Source organism: Polypterus senegalus, chromosome 18, assembly GCF_016835505.1.
Source record: "Polypterus senegalus isolate Bchr_013 chromosome 18, ASM1683550v1, whole genome shotgun sequence".
Classification (NCBI taxonomy): domain Eukaryota; kingdom Metazoa; phylum Chordata; class Cladistia; order Polypteriformes; family Polypteridae; genus Polypterus; species Polypterus senegalus.
In genome coordinates, this window is record NC_053171.1 from 7,836,633 (window position 1) to 7,856,442 (window position 19,810).

Below are 19,810 nucleotides of genomic sequence, written 5' to 3' on the forward strand. Positions count from 1 at the left end.
ATGACCCCCACATGGCATTTCACTCAACTCTCATTTTTTCTCACAGTTGCTAAGGCCACATTGTCAGCCTACATCCCTATTCTCACTTATGGTCATGAGCTCTGGAGTAGTGAATGAAATGTGAGACATACCTGTAAATACAAGCAACCAAAAGGAAGTTCCTGAGTTCATTCTTCAAGAAAGAGTAAAAACCGCAGCTTCTCAAATTATAACAATACATTTTATGTATATAGCACCTTTCCCATGCTCAAGGCTCAAAATCATGAGGAGACCGCGGTGTTGGTTTGGGTAAGTCGCTAGGATGCCCCGATGTCAAGTGTACCAGGCATTGCCCATTAGTAGAAGACCAAGGACACGCTGGATGGATTAGCTCTCGACAGGCAAGGAAGCTTCTAGGAATTCCCAGGGAGGAACTGTAGGACACTGCTAGGGATAAAGTGGCCTTCACATCTAGCTTGGCATACTGCCACTGCATCCGTCACCAGGAAAGGCAGAATGAAGACGATGAGGAGGACAATGACGTTTAAAAACAATATACTGCCTCCAATAAGCATAGATTGAATTGTGAATTAAACTCTGCTCATAGGAATGAATAATAAATCTCATTACAGCTGCACACATGAGAAGCAATGGCTCCCTCCTGAATATTCTAAACCACCTGCACCACAGCACTGAAAGGCTTTGGCACAGGTTAATTAATTGGATCTACTTCAAATTAATTTTACAAAATGCAGGAAACAAACATCTTAGTTGTTTTTTTTTTTCTTTTCCAAATATTATGGATGCGAATATGAAATAAGACAGAGCAGCAGAGTCCTAGACAGTTAGCTTTGACTATGGCAAGAACAACAGACCCCTGGACTACTAGATTAAGAGTTCAGGTCATTAACAGAACCAAATTAATGGCTGTTTCATAGTCCACACATTACAAACACACATTAGAAAAGTATGCATGGGACCAGTCAATAACTGCTAATAAAACCACTGTGGTCTGTGAAAGTTCTGTTTCAGCTGGACATATGTATATTGATGTGTGTGCATACAAATACCTATAAATACATAGTGATAGTTTTGTAGCGCAAGTGTGAGATATTTCTAGCAATAGCAAGCCTTACTTAATCAAGCTAGGCAGCTTGTTCCTGAACAGAAGACATTTCCCACATTTACTGAGAGGTTAAAATTTCTGTGCAGGATGGGGTTGGGTCAGCTGCTTACTGTAGTCAAGAACTGCGAAAACGTTAGCTACAGAAGCATTCAGTTACTTTGAAAATGTGCCTGCATGTCATTGGCGGCTCTAGGAACAAAGCCTGCCATCAAAGACAATACAATGATGGCTACTCCCCAAATAAACTTTGAAGCTCGTCCATTATACGTGATTACCTCTAAATGCCATTTTTAGAAAATGCCTCCTCCTCTCATCTAAAGTAAGAACACAAATGAAGTTCTGACCTTCACTATCAGCCTCACACTACTCCATCAAGCTTCTTTCAGTTGTTACTATTTTAAGAGTAAAAGCCAGCATTAAAAGATAGTTAAGTATACCCTTCCGTTTGTGCATTATGTTATCTCTGGGCAAGGTAGGTGGTGGAAACTGATTTATTGTTTTCAGCAGAGAACTGCAGTTTTTAATGAACACAAGTCCTGGCGACGCTCTCTCTCAGCTGTCCTTGGAGCATCTGGGAATTCCCCAGGAGGTGCTAGAAGACACTGCTAAAGATAGGGTGGCCTGGTCATCTCGGCTGAGCTCAGCATGTTGCCAGTATGTCCTTCATCAGGATAAGTGCACCATTACACACTGACGTCCACTGCATGCACCCAGTCATAAATTACTCTTACATTTCCATCCTATGGTTAGCAATAGAGATGCAAATAGTTTTAAATGGTTTCACCTTGCAGTGTCAGTAATGGAAAATATTCAATCAGAATCAGTCTCGGAAATATTTACACAAGAAGGTAATTTTATATTAAATCTGAGACTTTCCTTTGATAGTTAATAGTTCAAATGCCAGATTATATGCACTGCCATCTTTTATAAGGGTAGCACAATGACACCAGAGGTCAAAAACCACATGACCAGCAAACGGAACAGTGCCCAAACAAACTGGCACACAAAACAGCCATTGTTCACTGATAACTAGAAAACAAAATGTTACTAAGCTAATGTCAGCAGCACATTCTGAAAATAAATCAAAGAGTAATAATTTACCATAAAAAATGCCAAGTTAGTCATAATATAAAAGGCATAACATAAATACATAAGAAAGGAGCTGATTGATAGAAAAATAGATATATGTGAAAGGCACAACACACAGTGCATCCAGAAAGTATTCACAGCACATCACTTTTTACACACTTTGTTATGTTACAGCCTTATTCCAAAATGGATTAAATTCATTTTTTTCCTCAGAATTCTACACGCAACACCCTATAATGACAACATGAAAAAAGTTTACTTGAGATTTTTGCAAATTTATTAAAAATAAAAAAATTGAGAAAGCACATGTCCATAAGTATTCACAGCCTTTGCCATGAAGCTCCAAATTGAGCTCAGGTGCATCCTGTTTCCACTGATCATCCTTGAGATGTTTCATTGGAGTCCACCTGTGGTCAATTCAGTTGACTGGACCTGATTTGGAAAGGCACACACCTGTCTGTAGAAGGTCCCACAGTTGACAGTTCATGTCAGAGCACAAACCAAGCATGAAGTCAAAGGAATTGTCTGTAGACCTCCGAGACAGGATTGTCTCAAGGCACAAATCTGGGGAAGGTTACAGAAACATTTCTGCTGCTTTGAAGGTCCCAATGAGCACAGTGGCCTCCATCATCCGTAAGTGGAAGAAGTTCGAAACCACCAGGACTCTTCCTAGAGCTGGCCGGCCATCTAAACTGAGCGATCGGGGGAGAAGGGCCTTAGTCAGGGAGGTGACCAAGAACCCGATGGTCACTCTGTCAGAGCTCCAATGGTCCTCTGTGGAGAGAGGAGAACCTTTCAGAAGGACAACCATCTCTGCAGCAATCCACCAATCAGGCCTGTATGGTAGAGTGGCCAGACGGAAGCCACTCCTTAGTAAAAGGCACATGGCAGCCTGCCTGGAGTTTGCCAAAAGGCACCTGAAGGACTCTCAGACCATGAGAAACAAAATTCTCTGGTCTGATGAGACAAAGACAGTGAAGCATGGTGGTGGCAGCATCATGCTGTGGGGATGGAACTGGGAGACTAGTCAGGATAAAGGGAAAGATGACTGCAGCAAAGTACAGAAACATCCTGGATGAAAACCTGCTCCAGAGCGCTCTTGACCACAGACTGGGGCGATGGTTCGACCCTAAACACACAGCCAAGATATCAGAGGAGTGGCTTCAGGACAACTCTGTGAATGACTTTGAGTGGCCCAGCCAGAGCAGAGCCAGACTTGAATCTGATTGAACATCTCTGGAGAGATCTTAAAATGGCTGTGCACCGACGCTTCCCATCCAACCTGATGGAGATTGAGAGGTGCTGCAAAGAGGAATGGGCCAAACTGGCCAAGGATAGGTGTGCCAAGCTTGTGGCATCATTTTCAAAAAGACTTGAGGCTGGAATTGCTGCCAAAGGTGCATCGACAAAGTATTGAGCAAAGGCTGTGAATACTTATGTACATGTGATTTCTCAGTTTTTTTATTTTTAATAAGTTTGCCAAAACCTCAAGTAAACTTTTTTCATGTTGTCATTATGGGGTGTTGTGTGTAGAATTCTGAGGAAAAAAATGAATTTAATCCATTTTGGAATAAGGCTGTAACATAACAAAATGTGGAAAAAGTGATGCGCTGTGAATACTTTCCGGATGTTCTGTAATAGATAGCTAGCTAGATGTGAAAGGCACTACATTAACAGACATATATGAAAGGCACTATATAATAAAAAGATGTGAAAGGCACTGTATGACTGATTGATAGATACACTGAATTTGTATAATATTACAACAATGACCCTATAAACTTATTACATAGCAACTTTCACATCTACAGAAGCTTAATATCTTTTTTTATAGCATCTTTCATATACATCACTGATTATGGTACCAGAGAGTGGTGACACATTGCATATCGAATAGCACATGGCAGTATGAATTTCACAGTAATCTGTACACATGAAAAGAATGACCTATAAATTTATCCTTCACAAAATAAAAATTCTTATTGTGATTATTTTTACTGTCTATCAATGTCTGCTTTTATGAAGAGCCTGTTTTGATTCACACACACAGGAACATAAAATGGTGGACGGCCTGAAAAGCAGGAAATGTCTCCCTATTAGCCTGCCCAAATAAGGCTCACTCCCAGGCAGCCTGGCTGGCTTAGGCCTATACTGGTCCAAATGGGGCTTTGGCTCCTAAAGTGCTAAAATAATGGTAAAGTCCCAAGAAGATATTACAAATTTTGATTTGCTATACTTGTGTTTTTGCATGACTTTTAGAGGTCAGAGCACTGGGTCAGCCGTTATGCAGCACCCGTGGAGCAAGTTTCAGGTTAAGGACCTTACTCACGGGCCCCGCAGAGTAGAATCATTTCTGACAGTGACAGGACTTGAACTGGTAACCTTCCAGATACCAGCATAGATCCTTAGACACAAAGCCAGATTCTGTCCTCCGTAGGGCCACAACTTTTAAAAAGAAAAAAGGACTTCTTGACAAAAATGTAAAAATAACAAAATACTCAAAAATATAATGTAGCAATTCCTTGAAACTAGGATTGGAGAGAAGATTGAAAAGAATAAAGAAGTAGTTGCAGGAAACAGTTTAACAATATAACTAAGTGTAAAGCAATTATGAAAGAAATTAACAAGAACCATTTAAAGTTTGCTATAAACCCCACACTGTCCTGGCCATTAGGGACTCCCTAGGACTTTCTTTCAAATTCTTGCTCCAGCTCACACCGTTTTCACTACATCTTCCACTCACCACCATTGTCTACCATTTCTGTTTATCTGGTCCGATCAAGATACCATCCCCTTTTCATTTCCACTTAGTTCCAATCCTTTACCCCGTGCTGCTCTCCACCTCCATCGCCAGACCCACATTAGCCACCATTCTACATTCTGGCTGAGTTAACAAGGCAAACGTTTTTACCTCAAAGGCAATCCACAGTGACCAGGTCCATCCATCCATCCATTTTCTAACCCGCTGAATCCGAATACAGGGTCACGGGGGTCTGCTGGAGCCAATCCCAGCCAACACAGGGCACAAGGCAGGAACCAATCCTGGGCAGGGTGCCAACCCACCGCAGACAGTGACCAGGTCCCAGTACAAAAGTCCAGTAATTTAAAATCCAAGGACAGACAAAATTACCAGCAAACCCAGAAAATCAAAATAAAGGAAACTCTCCTCCACAAAAGCACACTTGAATAAAAGGCAAGGAACACCCTTTCCCGGCCTGCCTTTATTGGGGGATGGGGTTCCCTGTTCCCTGTTCCCTGTGATGAAGTAATGATGGCCCCGCCTCTAGGGTCCCACCCACAAAATACAAGCAACCTTGGATGGCAAGAATACCCACCAAAAAAAAAAAAAAATGAAATAACAGACCAATAAAAGAAAACTGACTGAGAACACATAATATTGTTATGTGTTTTTAATTATTTGTCTAACTAACATACAGGTTTGTAATTAAAGAATCTAAAATCAAGAAAAACAGACATTAAAAAGAAATTTAAACCTGGCACTAGAATTACCAGAGCCTACGAAAAAACTCGTAGATCAGTCCCACCTTAAAACACTTCACACCTCTCCGTCACGTCTTTTGTCTTCTAAATTTGTGGCTAAGCAGCCTACTATGACATCCCCCACCCCGCACAGTTTTCTCAGCTCAAGTCTGTTTACCTGCATGTCAGTTGCTTGGAGTTGTATAGAGTGAGAAGTCAAGCAAAATCACTTGCATTTCATGTGAGTTCCATGTCTACATAGATCTATGTACACACATTGTTAAAAGAAGAAACGTTTTTCATGTTTTAGTCATAATTGACAAAATGTAGACATGAAGTTTATAATGTGCGAAGCCTGAAGTCCAAATATGAAAGAAACAGTTCACAAAAAGTACAAATATAATAGAACAAGTGCACTTTTATTCAAAAATATAACTACAGAAAAACAACCTGCATCAGAGTGCGATATTGACACACATTTGCTAAGAGCGCTGTGGTGGCGCAACAGTATCAGCTCTTGACTGGTAGTCTGAACTTTACGGGTTCGATTCCAGATGAGTCGGTTTTGAAAAGTGAGCTGCACGTATTCTTACGATTTTAAAATAAAAACATACATTTGATTCCAGTCTGTAACAGCCAGTGTAATTTATGATACTTGTAAAGCTTTTTTTTTTATTCTGTTATTCTCTCAGCCGCGTTCACGATCCCAACTCAAACCCATCAATCAACACTGCATTTGACACTGCGGTTTTCTCAGACACGCTATAACAGAGGCAACTCAAATCATGATGACTGTTCTACATCGGATCAAGAATGCACTGTTGCCATCGCTGTACTTTGTATATGTACATGGGAACCTCTGCACTCGTGACTTAACACTGTAGGAAGTAAGTCAATAAATAATATCTATATAGTAATAACAGTAATTTTATTATTATATAGCAGCTTCACTGTCTGCCTATCATATAGTGCCTTTCCTTCCTATCTATCTATATATCTATCCCCTTAGCTGTTTTTTTATTTATCTATTATACAGTGCCCTATGGGGTACCAAACAGGCATTTACAATGATTTTCGGAATATATAAAGTCATTTCTGAATAAATAAAGTCGTCATCAGAATATATAAAGTCATTACCGAATATATAAAGTCAGCGTCGGAATATATAACCTCATTTCTGAATATATAAATTAACTTCAGATTATATTGATATTGATTGAAACGACTCAGGCACATTTTTAGCAAACTCAGTGAGTTCCTAATACAACGTAATGAACTAAGTTAACAAAAACATCTTCAGCAAAATATATAAAAAAACCCACTGTTCAGTTATCCATCCATCCATTTTCTAACCCGCTGAATCCGAATACTGGGTCACGGGGGTCTGCTGGAGCCAATCCCAGCCAACACAGGGCACAAGGCAGGAACCAATCCTGGGCAGGGTGCCAACCCACCGCAGGACACACAAACACACCCACACACCAAGCACACATGAGGGCCAATTTAGAATCAGCAATCCACCTAACCTGCATGTCTTTGGATTGTGGGAGGAAACCGGAGCGCCCGGAGGAAACCCACACAGACAACATGCAAACTACACGCAGGGAGGACCCAGGAAGTGAACCCGGGTCTCCTAACTGCGAGGCAGCAGCGCTACCACTGCGCCACCGTGCCGCCCTTTTCATTCAAAATGATGTATGTGCCCAGCATTTTGAACACTATATTTATTTATTCTTTTTGTATGGGCACAATTTTGGACAAACCTCACTAGCCCGATTGACTCCGAGTGGCTTCTGTCAAAGTTTACCTTTCACTAGTACGAGCGAAATGACAAGCACGGAAATTTTATATATTCAAGTTTTGACTTTATATATTCCGACGCTGACTTTATATATTCAGGAATGACTTTATATATTCCAAAAATCATTGTAATTGCCTGTTTGGTACCCCATAGGGCACTGTATAATAGATATATAAAAAACTGCTAAGGGGATAGATATATAGATAGATAGGAAGTAAAGGCACTATATGATAGGCAGACAGGGAAGCTGCTATATAATAATAAAATTACTGTTATTACTATATATATATATATATATATATATAGACAGGGAGTTCAGGCAGGCAGAACAGCGAAGGATAAAAAAATAATAAATTTTCTCCCCAGTGGGAAATCAAACTCGGGTCTCTGAGGTACGGCAAGTCTGCTGCGCTCTGAGTGACGGAATCTTACCGGTACACCACGGAAGCTGTTGTGACATTCTTGGACCTTTTGTGAAAGTGTTTATTTGATCTTTGGCCTTCAGGCTTCACACATTTTATAGTTTATGCCTACATTTTGTAACATTTATTACTAAAATATGAAAAAGTTTCTGTTTTAACAATGTGTTCACACAGATTACTGTAGAAACAGAACACACATGAAATACGTGTGTTCCGAACAACGATCTATTATTTCCAGTCTAAAACTCCACTTCACTCCCAGATAATCAATCAAGGCCTGAGCTGGGAGAAGTCTGTGCCCGTTCTAAGTCGGTGGGGGGACGGAATAGCCGGCTGCTTGCAGCTTGTGTTTATCAGCACATGCTGATGAATAAAAGATACTGAACAAAAGACGCTGGCGGAGAGGTGCGAACGGTTTTAAGAAACAATTTAAGGTGAGACGGATCTACAAGTTTTTTCATAGGCTCTGGTAATTCTAGTGTAAAATACAGGTCTGTGAAGTCACCGTTGGAGTTGTGGAGTCGGAAAGCAGTTATTGGGTTACTGGAGTTGAAGCTGGTAACAACATTCCAACTCTGAGTAAATGTAAATTACAATGTTTCAAAACTTTCAATTTCACATTCGAGGGGGTACCCAAAAATAACTGGAAGTAAAAATTATTAAAACAAAGTACTCTCCATGTGAATGAATGCACTCGTCCCAACAGTTTTTCCACTGATGTAAACATTTTTGGAATTGTTGAAGAGGAATGTTGTCCAAGGCCTGCAGCCATTGTTCTTTGACTTCCTCCATGATACAAAAACACTTTCCTTTGAGTTCTTTTTTTCATATGCGGGAACAAGAAAGTTTGCATGGAGCAAAGATCAGGCGAATAGGGAAGGTGGCAAGAACTCCAAGATACACAATTCAATTCAGAAATCTCTTCCATAGTTTAATGACGATCTTCATAAATTGCAGTACAAACTTTTTCAAGATTTTCATCATTCCAAACTGTGGAAGGTCGGCCAGAACTTGGTTGCTCTTCAAGTGACATTTCCCCTCGTTTGAAATGCGAAACCCACTCATAGACCTGCGTTTTACTTAAAGCTTCCTCTTTAAAAGCAGTTTTAAGCATCACTACAGTTTCAGCAGCTGATTTCCCTAATAGAAAACAAAATTTAATGCAGACTCGCTGTTCTTTATGATCACCCATCACAAAAATCGCAGAACACGTTTAATAAGCACCAAGAAAAACCGACACGGAATGGCATACGAACAATACACAGCAATATTTTTCCCATATTTCTTCCATAGTAGCAAATTTTCTTCCCTTCAGTCACAATTTTAATTTCAGTAACAAACAGAAGTTGTGGGGAGAGAAATCTGGCAAATATAGGGGGTGTAAAGTAACCACCACATTGTTTTGGGTCAAAAACGCATTGATAGTGCAGTGTGAGCTGTCCTGATGCAAAATCTAGTTTTGGGTATGCCGCTTTTCCAGATATTTTTCCTGATACTTACTGTAGATTTCTCAGCATGTCAATGTAAAGTCGTTTTTTACAGATTGTTAATAAGTAAGTCCAAAAATACAGAAAAACACAATCATCAATGTCTCTAGAAAATCTTCCATGGTAGCTTGAAGGGAGAAAAAAAAAACAACAAAATCGCTTAAGGGACATGCGAGATTGTAGAATAAATGCCAGAAATACGCACTTATTCAACTCGGCTCAATTCCATTCAGCACACACATTCACCAGACTTGTAGGCAAAAGATACCTAGCAGCATATTTGTGAACTACTGTATCTACTCGTGTTTAAGTTCTTCCGTGGATAATTCGGGACTTGATTTTACAGTATAATTTCTAGTATTTTATAATGTCGCTCGTATAAGTCGAATGCGAAAACTCACGCTATTGGTACAAGGGATTGTGATATGCTAACACCCACCTGGGAGAGTAACCACGGGGCACACTGCCTTTTGCCCTAACTATTCCGAAGCGACATTGGCACTGATTTGTATTTATTGTACCTCACACCCTCATACACGTTTATCTACAATGGAGCATTCGATCAGAAGAAAATATGAAGCTGGTTTGAAATTAAATGTCATTGAAGTAGCAAAAGAAATTGGTAACTGAGCTGCTGCAACAAAATTCGACGTCTGAGAAGCTGATGTGAGATTGGAGGAGGGAAAAAATAATAATTAAAAGTGTTGCATTTTTGAACGGGCATACAAGTCGTGGTCTGATTTTATGATCGATTTTTCAGATTTCAAGATCTGACTGAGACGCGAGTATATACAGTAGATCCTACCCCCACACTATAGACTGATTCCAGACATTTTTGCATCCCCCCTCATAAAATGGATGCCTACAGTTACATGTGCCAAGAATTCCTAAAGCTAAGGAAATGTTTCTTTCCCTAAATTAGACAAGGTGCAAATATTTAGGTCAAAAGAGTTTTCTGTAACTCTCATTATGAACAAATTCAGAATAGGGACAACTGTTAAACCCTGAATAAAACGTTAGACTTACAATTCCCCTTCATGATGCATTTTCTTGTTGTAGCTCTTTATCTATTCTTAATTGTGCTTCATTTTTTGCTGTTTGTTTTCTATTTAGAGGACAATGAAAACTCCAAGTCTGATGGAAAGGGGCATCAATCAGAAAACAGTGAAGACCCCGAGTCTGACAGCAAAAAGCAGCCTGACAACCAGTCAGACAACGAAATGAACTGCAATGACGATGGGAACAGCTCCAGCAACCAGGAGAGCCGGGACAGCGAAGACAGCTTTGAGCATTCAGATTTTGAAAGCAACAAGATGACAGAGGAAGATGGTTTTGGCACTCTGGGAGCCATGCAAATCAAGGTAGAACGCTATGTGGAAGGAGACTCGGCGCTGCGGCTACACAGCCGCGAATCGGTGACCTCAGACAGTGCCAAGGACTCTGACAGCATGGGAGAAGCCGGCACACCGTCTTCCAGTAAGCACCAGAAGAGGAAGAAGAGGAGGAAAAAACAGAAGGGCAGTAGAACGACAAGGCGTAGGCTCTCCAGTACATCAAGCCCCAATGGGCTGGACCCCGCTTTAGTAGACCAGCCCCAGCTGCTCTCCTCACCAAACAGTGCCTCAGTGCTCAAAATCAAAACTGAAATCTCAGAGCCCATCAACTTTGACAATGATAGCAGTATTTGGAACTATCCTCCCAATCGGGAGATCTCAAGGAACGAATCCCCCTATAGCATGACCAAGCCTCCTGGCTCTGATCATTTCCCATCTCCACAAACCAGCAGCAGCAGTTTACATGTCGCCATTCCCGACTCTGTCCTTACCCCACCGGGGGCAGAGGCCTCTGGAAGCCGCAAGACTCCGTTCAACGGCAGCAGCACTGCGTCCTCCTCTAGCACCTCCTCCAGTCTTGCACCCGTCTCCTCAGACCCTCTGTCCCCGCCACTTTCAGCTTCTCCTCGCGACAAACAGCAGGGAACTCCAAGTACTTCCAGCTCTTTGCTGTATGCTGGGGACCTGGAGGCCCTTCAAAGGTTACAAGCTGGCAATGTGGTACTTCCATTAGTTCACAGGGTAACAGGGACCCTTGCCGCCACCAGCACTGCCGCCCAAAGGGTCTATACCACTGGCACCATCCGTTACGCCCCAGCTGAAGTAACCTTAGCAATGCAGGGCAATCTCTTGCCAAATGCCCATGCGGTTAACTTTGTGGATGTCAACAGCTCCAGCTTTGGACTTGATCCCAAGACTCCCATGGAGATGCTCTACCACCACGTTCATCGGCTTAACATGTCTGGGCCATTTGGTGGCGCCGTCAGCGCATCCAGCCTGACACAAATGCCGGCAGGGAATGTCTTTACCACAGCAGAGGGACTCTTTTCAACTCTTCCATTCCCTGTGTACAGCAATGGAATCCACACCACACAGACCCTGGAGCGGAAAGAAGACTAAAAAAAAAAAGAAAAAAAAAGAAAAACACTGAGACCATATTACTGTGTTCACTGTCAGAGACTCCGAGGCGTACGACTGTGTCGTTTCATTTGGAATAAGAAAAAAAAAACACTTAAGTCTAGCACTTTGAACCTGAGCAAGTTGGCTCATGTTGTGGAATTGTCCTCGTGTCTCTTTCACTTTCCCTCCCTCTCTTGTATTTCTCATCATGTCTTCTCTCTGTCCACTAAACTTAATTATTCTTTCATGGAAAGAGTTGACTTTTTTTGCCTTCAGAGTGTCAAGAGTGCAGACTCCTGCTCTTTTGTCATCTTCTAGAAAGAGAAAAAACAATGGCCATTTTTATTGTTTGTATTTTGTGTCTGCATCTTTACAAAGATGCCTTCCATTTGTAGACGTCTACTGTAAGGATGCGATTTTTTCAGTAAGTCAAACCTGACACTTCTTATGTTTCTTGATGTGATCAAGGCTGAAGGAGAAAGGAAAAAAGAGAAAGAAAGAACTAGAGAAAGAAAGAAATAGAGAGTGCACCCTGTTTAACTAAGTTAAACCCGAGGGGCTCTTCAATTCTGAGGCGATTTGCTTCAGTTGATTGTTTGTTCATTTTTTTGTTTGTTTTTTTTCCAGAGAGTTTTGGGGTTGGGTGGGTTTCGCACTTTCCTGCGGAATTTTAAAGCCAACAGCTCCTTTCTTTAAAATCCTTACTTCCATGAAAGTAAAGCAATTTGAGTTCATTCCTGGCCTGGAAAAAGAACAATAGGAATAGCTTACTGCAACACTTAACATTTCTCCTTTTTGAAAATCATGGTGCTACCATTTAATAACCTCCGTCTCCATGACTGGAAAGCATTTTGTTAAACATTATTAAAAAAAAAAAAAGTTGTTGAAAAAAGGCGGTTGTTTTATAGTGGGTCACCGCTGCAGCTTGTCCATCTTAGGAAAGCTAAAAATGAAAAAGGCACGGTGGTGGTGGTGGTGGTGGTGGTGGTGGCGGCGGCGCAGTGCTTAGCACTGCTGCCTCACAGGTCCAGTGTCCAGGTTTTAAATCTTGCACCTGGCTGTCGTCTGTGTGGAGCTTGCACATTCTCCTCGTGTCCTTGTGGGTCCCCTGGTTTTCCTCTCACATGCCCAAACGTGTGTGTTGTAGGAGGATTGGACCAGTTTAAGTGCGCTTGGGTGTGCTGTGTGGCGGATTGGCAAATCCCCCCTCCTCTTCCAGGGTTATTTCCTGCTTTGCACCCAGTGCTGCCAGGTTAGCTATAAGCCACCTGAACCCTGAATTGGATTAAAAGATACGAGGCTGAGGGTTAATATGTACCTGCTCTGCAATGGACTGGCATCCCTCCAGGGCTGTTTCCTGCCTTGCGCCAAGTGCAGCCGGGATAGGCTCCGGGCAACCCCGCAACCCTAAATTGGATTAAGCGGGCTTGAGAATGTATGTATGTATAAAAAAAAAAAATAAATAAAAAAGGATTTTGCTTCAAAACCTTACTTTACCTCTGAATTAACAATCAAGTTAACTTACTTCAGGAGTCCTGCAGCCTTTAGGAAATTCTAAGACTTGGATGACAATGGATTTGGATGCAATGGGTTGTTGATTATTTTTCCCTCTGTATAACTGAGGCTAATGTTCAATATGAATCTCTGAAGAAAGGACACGGCTGTCTTAAAGGTTTTTAATTCTAATTATGTATTATTTAATAGATTCTTTATGGTTGGCATCCACTTTAAGTAATGTTATTGAATTAATTGTTCTTGGAGGTTTCTGACTAGATGTATCAGGTTGTAACAGGTACATGCAATTAATAAGGCAAAAAAAATGCATTTTAAATGAAAAAAAAAAAAAAGTGTTCACATTTATAATTTTCTCTATATTGCCAAAATATTATAGCAGAAAGATATATATATAAATGTCACGAGCCAGTGTTAAAAACACAGTTGGGGTTGGTTTAAAAAAAAAATGAAAGAAAAAGAAAAAAAAACAAACCAAACCTTCCACTCCATCTTTTGGCAGCCGTTCATAAAAGGTATCTAATAACAAACGTGAGATCTGTAATGTGTACAATGTGTAAGTGTCCTTGGCTGTCAGTCTCATGGCAATTTCCGTGTTTGTTACTATATGCAGTATATACTGAGCTGATGTAGCTGTTTTGTCCTTTGTCTTCTCTGTGCTTAATCTCTAGTCCGGGGTAGAGTTGCTCTCGCCCTGCGCAGTCAGTCCTAGTGAAGCAGTGATTCTTGGGGGTTAGTGGTTTTTGTGTGGTGGCCTTCCTCTGTAGTGTCACCTTTTGCTGCATCTTTTGTCTGTATCCCTTTCTGTTTCAGCTATCGCTTTGCTGTTGTGTAGTCGACAGACCTCATCTTGTCAGAGATAAAAAAAAAAGACTCTGGAACTAACTCAAGGTTTATGGAGCCATTCTTTCTTTTCTCATTGGAAGAATTCTGGGTACAACTCCAGCTTCCAGCTTGCAACAAATTTCTACTTTTCACAACAAATTTGAAAGAAAAAAAAATATATCTGAAAATATTAATAATAAAAAAAAAAAAAAAAAATAGTGCTTAGATGTATGTAACAGACTGATACCATAAAGCCTCAGTTGTAAAAACATTCCCAGAGTCCCTTGTGCTTACTTTGTACGCATTGGGTGTATTTCATTGGTTTCCACCAAACTCGTTGACATAGCAGATCACACAGCAAGCAAGACAGGTTTAAAACACACACACACACACACACACACACACGTAATTTAAATGTTTCTTAAAGAAATAAAGTTTCAGACTATAAATCTATTTTTATAGATGTTTTGGAAATGCATGTTTATTACTTTACTTGATGTTGCTCAGTCCAGTGGTTTTGTCACTCTGTGTCTTTTTTGGTCTGTCTCCCCCAGCTGAGCCTCTTGAAACAATGTCAGCAAATTGAAAAAACACTGGATCTGGCTTGAACAGGGTCAAAACAGGACCTGAAACGGATCTGTTGTGGAGTTCCAAGTCCTCAAACGTTTAAGTTGCTTGAGATTATTTTATGAGGTTTCATTTTGTAAATTTCACCTGTCGCCTATGCAACATATTAAGCAGCCTGAAGGGGTCGTGCCAATCGAAAAGCAACAGCAAGAGTTTTCAATTCGAGACAAGTGGCCGGAGGACTTGATGTTAGTTTGTTAGACTGATCGTGCAAGTCATTTCAATGTTACACGAGGGGGATGTTCACAGACATCACGTATCATCCCATATAATGAAATGTCCGATTATCAAATGTCACAGAAGCAGTACCAAGTGTATATAAACCAATAGCTTCAAGAACAAAACGAATATCCGACCCATGAAATACACCATACCCACATACTGGAATTATAAGGAATGAACGACTCAGGCTGATGCATAAAGCTACGGCAGAGATAAGCAGAGCACCTTGTGTTAATACAGTGCAACCACCCAAGCATTGTTTCATAAAAATCTTAACATGAGAAGATAAAAACAGTGAGCAAGAGATAACCGAGAGGTAGACATCCCACTGTTACTCACACCGTCTCACACTGCAGCAAGCGAGACAGACTGAGTAAGAGACGCCTCTCTGGCCTCACATGAAGCAACAAAACAGCATCAGCACCCGGCTGACCAATTTCAAGTTTGACATTCTTTACCTTTTTATGTTCTGTAGTCAGCAACCTTCAACACAGCAGGGTGAAGAAATGGAAGGGTGTGACTGCATACATGCAGGGGAATCCATCGCTTTGTATATCATTTCCTACCATAGAGTGTTGTGAGGAGGCACAGATTGTCAGATGAGGGTGCAGGCTGGGAGACAATTGTCATATGCAATTGTAACGTGAAGCTGCTGAGAGGCGAGGACTATTCCATTTGTGGTCGGTGCAAGATAGAAACCTACACAGTGGAGAAGACGACATACAAGTCCTGCCATAAATAAGTGAAATCAGAATCTCGTTCATTCATAACTACGTAGGGAAAGTGGGGATGACTAGGAAGCCCACAGAAGCAGATGGAGAGCATCTCAATTCTCCAAAAGAACAATTCCAGTTTAGAGCTGTGAGGCACAAGTGGTACCCACTGTGCCATCAATCCACCTTTTATTCCAGTAGTAGTCCTGCAGGCCCCATTTGTTCCAACCAGATTCTCATTTTACCTCGAATTGATCTCATTTAATCAACTGGCTATTTCTCTCAGTCATTACTTAAAAGAGCACGGCTGTGGTTTGTGTCCGCCTTAATGAACTGCTAAGTGTCTGTCTGTCTGTGTGTCCGTCTGTCTGTCTGTGTGTGTGTCCATTAGGTGGCTGTGTCTCTGTAACTCCAACAGATGCTGCGTCACAAACATTAACTCTGCTTTTATGCACCACATGCCGAGTGGCACACAACGGAGAGATGGATGCATTGTATGGTGCACTGCAAGCACTCACATTGACGTCCATGTTGATTACTTAGATTTCAGTCAATCGTCGATGGGTAGCAAATGTTTTAAGAAATACTGGGATTTTTTCTAAAGCTTTAAGCTCTTAACTCTCCTGTAAAGCTAATATACATTCTCTTTATAGTTTGATTCCTTGATTATGTCCTTAAAAAGACATTTAACAATGACACTGACGATGGAAGTCGCATCTACGACATTTTTAGATCCACCAACATACCCCACAGTAAATATCGCTGATTTGAAAAATAAAATTGTTTTCACTTTAGCTGTTCTTTATAGATTTGAGGTTGCTGAATCCAAATCTGCCAGCAGAACGGCGCTAATGCCATCCATTGTTAAGAGATGAAGATTTAAAATGAAAAGCAAAACTATTTATCTAGTTTAGAAGCCCAAACTTTATCTTGGTCGCTAACTGACACCAAAATGAAGACGCTCGGCTTTCTTCACAAATAAAGTATGCAACCTTTGCTTTGCTGCCAGGTGGATTCCCCACAAACAGACCAAAAACTCTCTTGTTTGTTTGTGTACGCATACAACATATGACACAAAAAGAAGACTTAAAACAAATCAAAAAGTAAAAGTAACAAAAGTTATTAAATTAACAAGTAACTTCGTGGTCTCAATAAATTCTTTTACCATTTGCTTACCTGGTTAAGACAATGGATGAAGACGCCTGACTTTACATATTTCTGTATAAACCATTACAATAACAACTTTCTCTCTTATGAACTTTAAAAAGGCATCTTCCTAACTTTTGAAATATAAATTCCTGGCTATTTTGAAATAATAAGACGACAGAGTAAAAATATGTAGCAAATACTTGATTTTTGGGCCGTTTCCACCTCAATTAACATTAACAATGGCGATCACTGCCATGTTTCACCTCAAATAATATTCAGAGTATGAACAATACACGTCATAAATCAACAGTCATTTTCAAGAAAGCATTTTTCACTGAATTTACGGTAAAGAAGGTCCAATGTCAGAAATGGATTCAGCACATCTAAAGCTATAAAGTACATTATTTATTTTTTCACTGGAGGATTTTGTTCCAGATGAGTGTAAAGCATTAAATCTTTATATAAAAAAAATATATACGTATATATACATACATAAATACTTGGCATATTCTGATAAATACTGACAAAATGTGTTTTTAAAATTCCAACACTAACCCCAAAATAATTAATAATAATGAATTACATTTAAATGGCACCTTTCTCAATATTCAATGTGCTCCACATAAATGGAGATAAAGCTTCAACCACCACCAATGTGTCGCCCCCATGTGGATGATGCCACAGCAGCCATTTTGCACAAGTACAGCCAGCACACATTAGCAATGACGTGGTGACACAGATGGCCGGGGATCCCCTGAGATCTTTTATCACCTGACAGAAGCCTCAAATTATACACCATATTGTCCCTGTCACTGCACTGGGGGCATTGGGATCTACGCCCCCTGCTGGCAACACTGGCACCTCTTGCAATAATAACCCAAACCTTTCCTAGATGACCTCTCACCCAAGTACTGGCCGGGCCCAAATCTGCCAGGCTTCAGATGGATGAGCTCTTCTGGAGTGCAGGTAGTATGGCTGCTGATGCTGAAACTGGCAACTGACAGCTTGGTTAATTAGGTTAGTTCAATTCAAAAGAGAAGTTGGTAGGAACAGAAACCTGGCGCCCCATGGAGTACATGGCGTCTGAGAGCCACTGCTTCGTTCCATCTGCCCGTCTATTTTCTAACTCAGCTCCCCAGCAGTTATCAGGCTCAAGTCCGGAGCTAAGCACGGATCAATCACTGGAGCACACAAACTTCCTAGAGCAGTTTTAATTTGTCCATTAAACTAAGAGGCATGCCTTTTATTTTTTTTTACTACAAAGTGCAAAACACACTCAAACACAAGCATACTAACATATGTGTGCAAGTTTACATATTTAAATGTTTAAATGAAGTCACGGAAACATCGAGAATGTTGGCTTTGTAATATCCCGGCTGCTGATCCTCCGTCATCCCACAGGTTCTTCTCTTACATCTCCAAATAAACGTGCAGGTTAAGGAAACTAGCAGTTGTAAGGTGTCCCTGTTTCTGATGGCAGTGTTAGCTCCGTTCTTTTATATTGCGGCGTTTTAATAAACCTTTATTTAAATAAGTATAAAGTAGAACGGCTTTCTTTTCTAGTCAAATGAGACATCTACTCCTGCTATGTCTGTAGCCAGTGAGTGAGTGTATTAAACTCTCGGCTTTATGCAGAGTGTCGATATTAATGTTTTTCTTAAAAGGACATATGACATTATTAGTTCTTCATAGATTTAGTCAGGAACCGCAGGTAATGGCCTTAAAGCAGAAAATAAAAGGGTGTCTATTGTTGGAGCAACGTTTTGATATTAAGAGAAATTTAAATTTTAATGGTTTTGCAGTTGTGTAACTTTATATTATAGGTTTTGTTTCCGATGGGAGTGTTAGCTCTGTGGAAATATGTTCTTTTATATTGCGGCGTTTTAATAACCCTTTATTTAAATAAGTATAAATTATAACGGCGATATCCCTCTTTTCGGCGATAGGTGGCGACAAAGTCACAGAAAAGCTTAGCTTGTTTAATGCGGCTTACGTTGCTTTAAAATGACAGGGAAGACCAGTCACATTTCATTTTTAACCACAGGGATTCGGTCGTGTAGAAATGGCTTTTTTCTGTCACAACGGAGGTGGCCTTGGAGTCTATAGCTTCCACTCCCACAGGTCTTGTAAGTTTTCTATTTCTTGTTGAAGTTCCCCACATTCAATGATCATATTCTGCAGTTTATGATCCAACTCACGTACTGCAGTTAATAAAAGCCAGCCGATCTCACCGGCTGCTTGTTCCTTTTTTCCCCTGCGCTCCAGCCTGAGCGCCAATACCACCTGTTGGACATTTGAAGGAGTCACTTCTCCCTCTAACTCAGGCCATGCAATGGGGGATGTATAATTATTAAATAACTCAGCCACGGTTGTCCATGACAGTGCGCGCGACCAACCAGGAAATTGGCTGAGCCCACCTCTTCCGCTGTTATCCAAAGCATATGTTTTAAAAATATTATTCATCATAAAATTATGGTTTATGAATATTAATTTTGGGTAATAAATATCGCTACAATCCTGCTCGCAGCGCCAATTATGTTTCCGATGGGAGTGTTAGATCCGTGGAAATATGTTCTTTTATATTGCGGCGTTTTAATAAACCTTTATTTAAATAAGTATAAATTATAACGGCGATATCCCTCTTTTCGGCGATAGGCGGCGACAAAGTCACAGAAAAGCTTAGCTTGTTTAATGCGGCTTACGTTGCTATAAAATGACAGGGAAGACCAGTCACATTTCATCTTTAGCCACGGGATTCGGTCGTGTAGAAATGGCTTTTTTCTGTCACAACGGAGGTGGCCTTGGAGTCTATGTCTTACACTCCCACAGGTCTTCAAAGCTTGTCAAGGTTCCAGCGTTCTTTTATATTGTGTCCACACGACCACATCCATCCATCCATCCATTTCCTAACCCGCTGAATCCGAC

The 19,810-nt window shown here is 40.7% G+C and overlaps 1 protein-coding gene across 4 annotated transcripts in view; it reads left to right on the top strand.

The window, feature by feature from the left end:
• LOC120518989 (neuronal PAS domain-containing protein 3) overlaps positions 1 to 14,390 on the top strand; it is a 716,144-nt gene extending 701,754 nt beyond the window's left edge. For all 4 annotated transcript variants that reach the window (XM_039742042.1, XM_039742043.1, XM_039742044.1 and 1 more), the window contains one exon: positions 10,498 to 14,390. In XM_039742042.1, the coding sequence (XP_039597976.1) occupies positions 10,498 to 11,837 (1,340 nt within the window). In that variant the 3' untranslated portion in view covers positions 11,838 to 14,390. The remainder of the gene's footprint in view (positions 1 to 10,497) is intronic.
• The last annotated feature ends 5,420 nt before the right edge of the window (positions 14,391 to 19,810 follow it).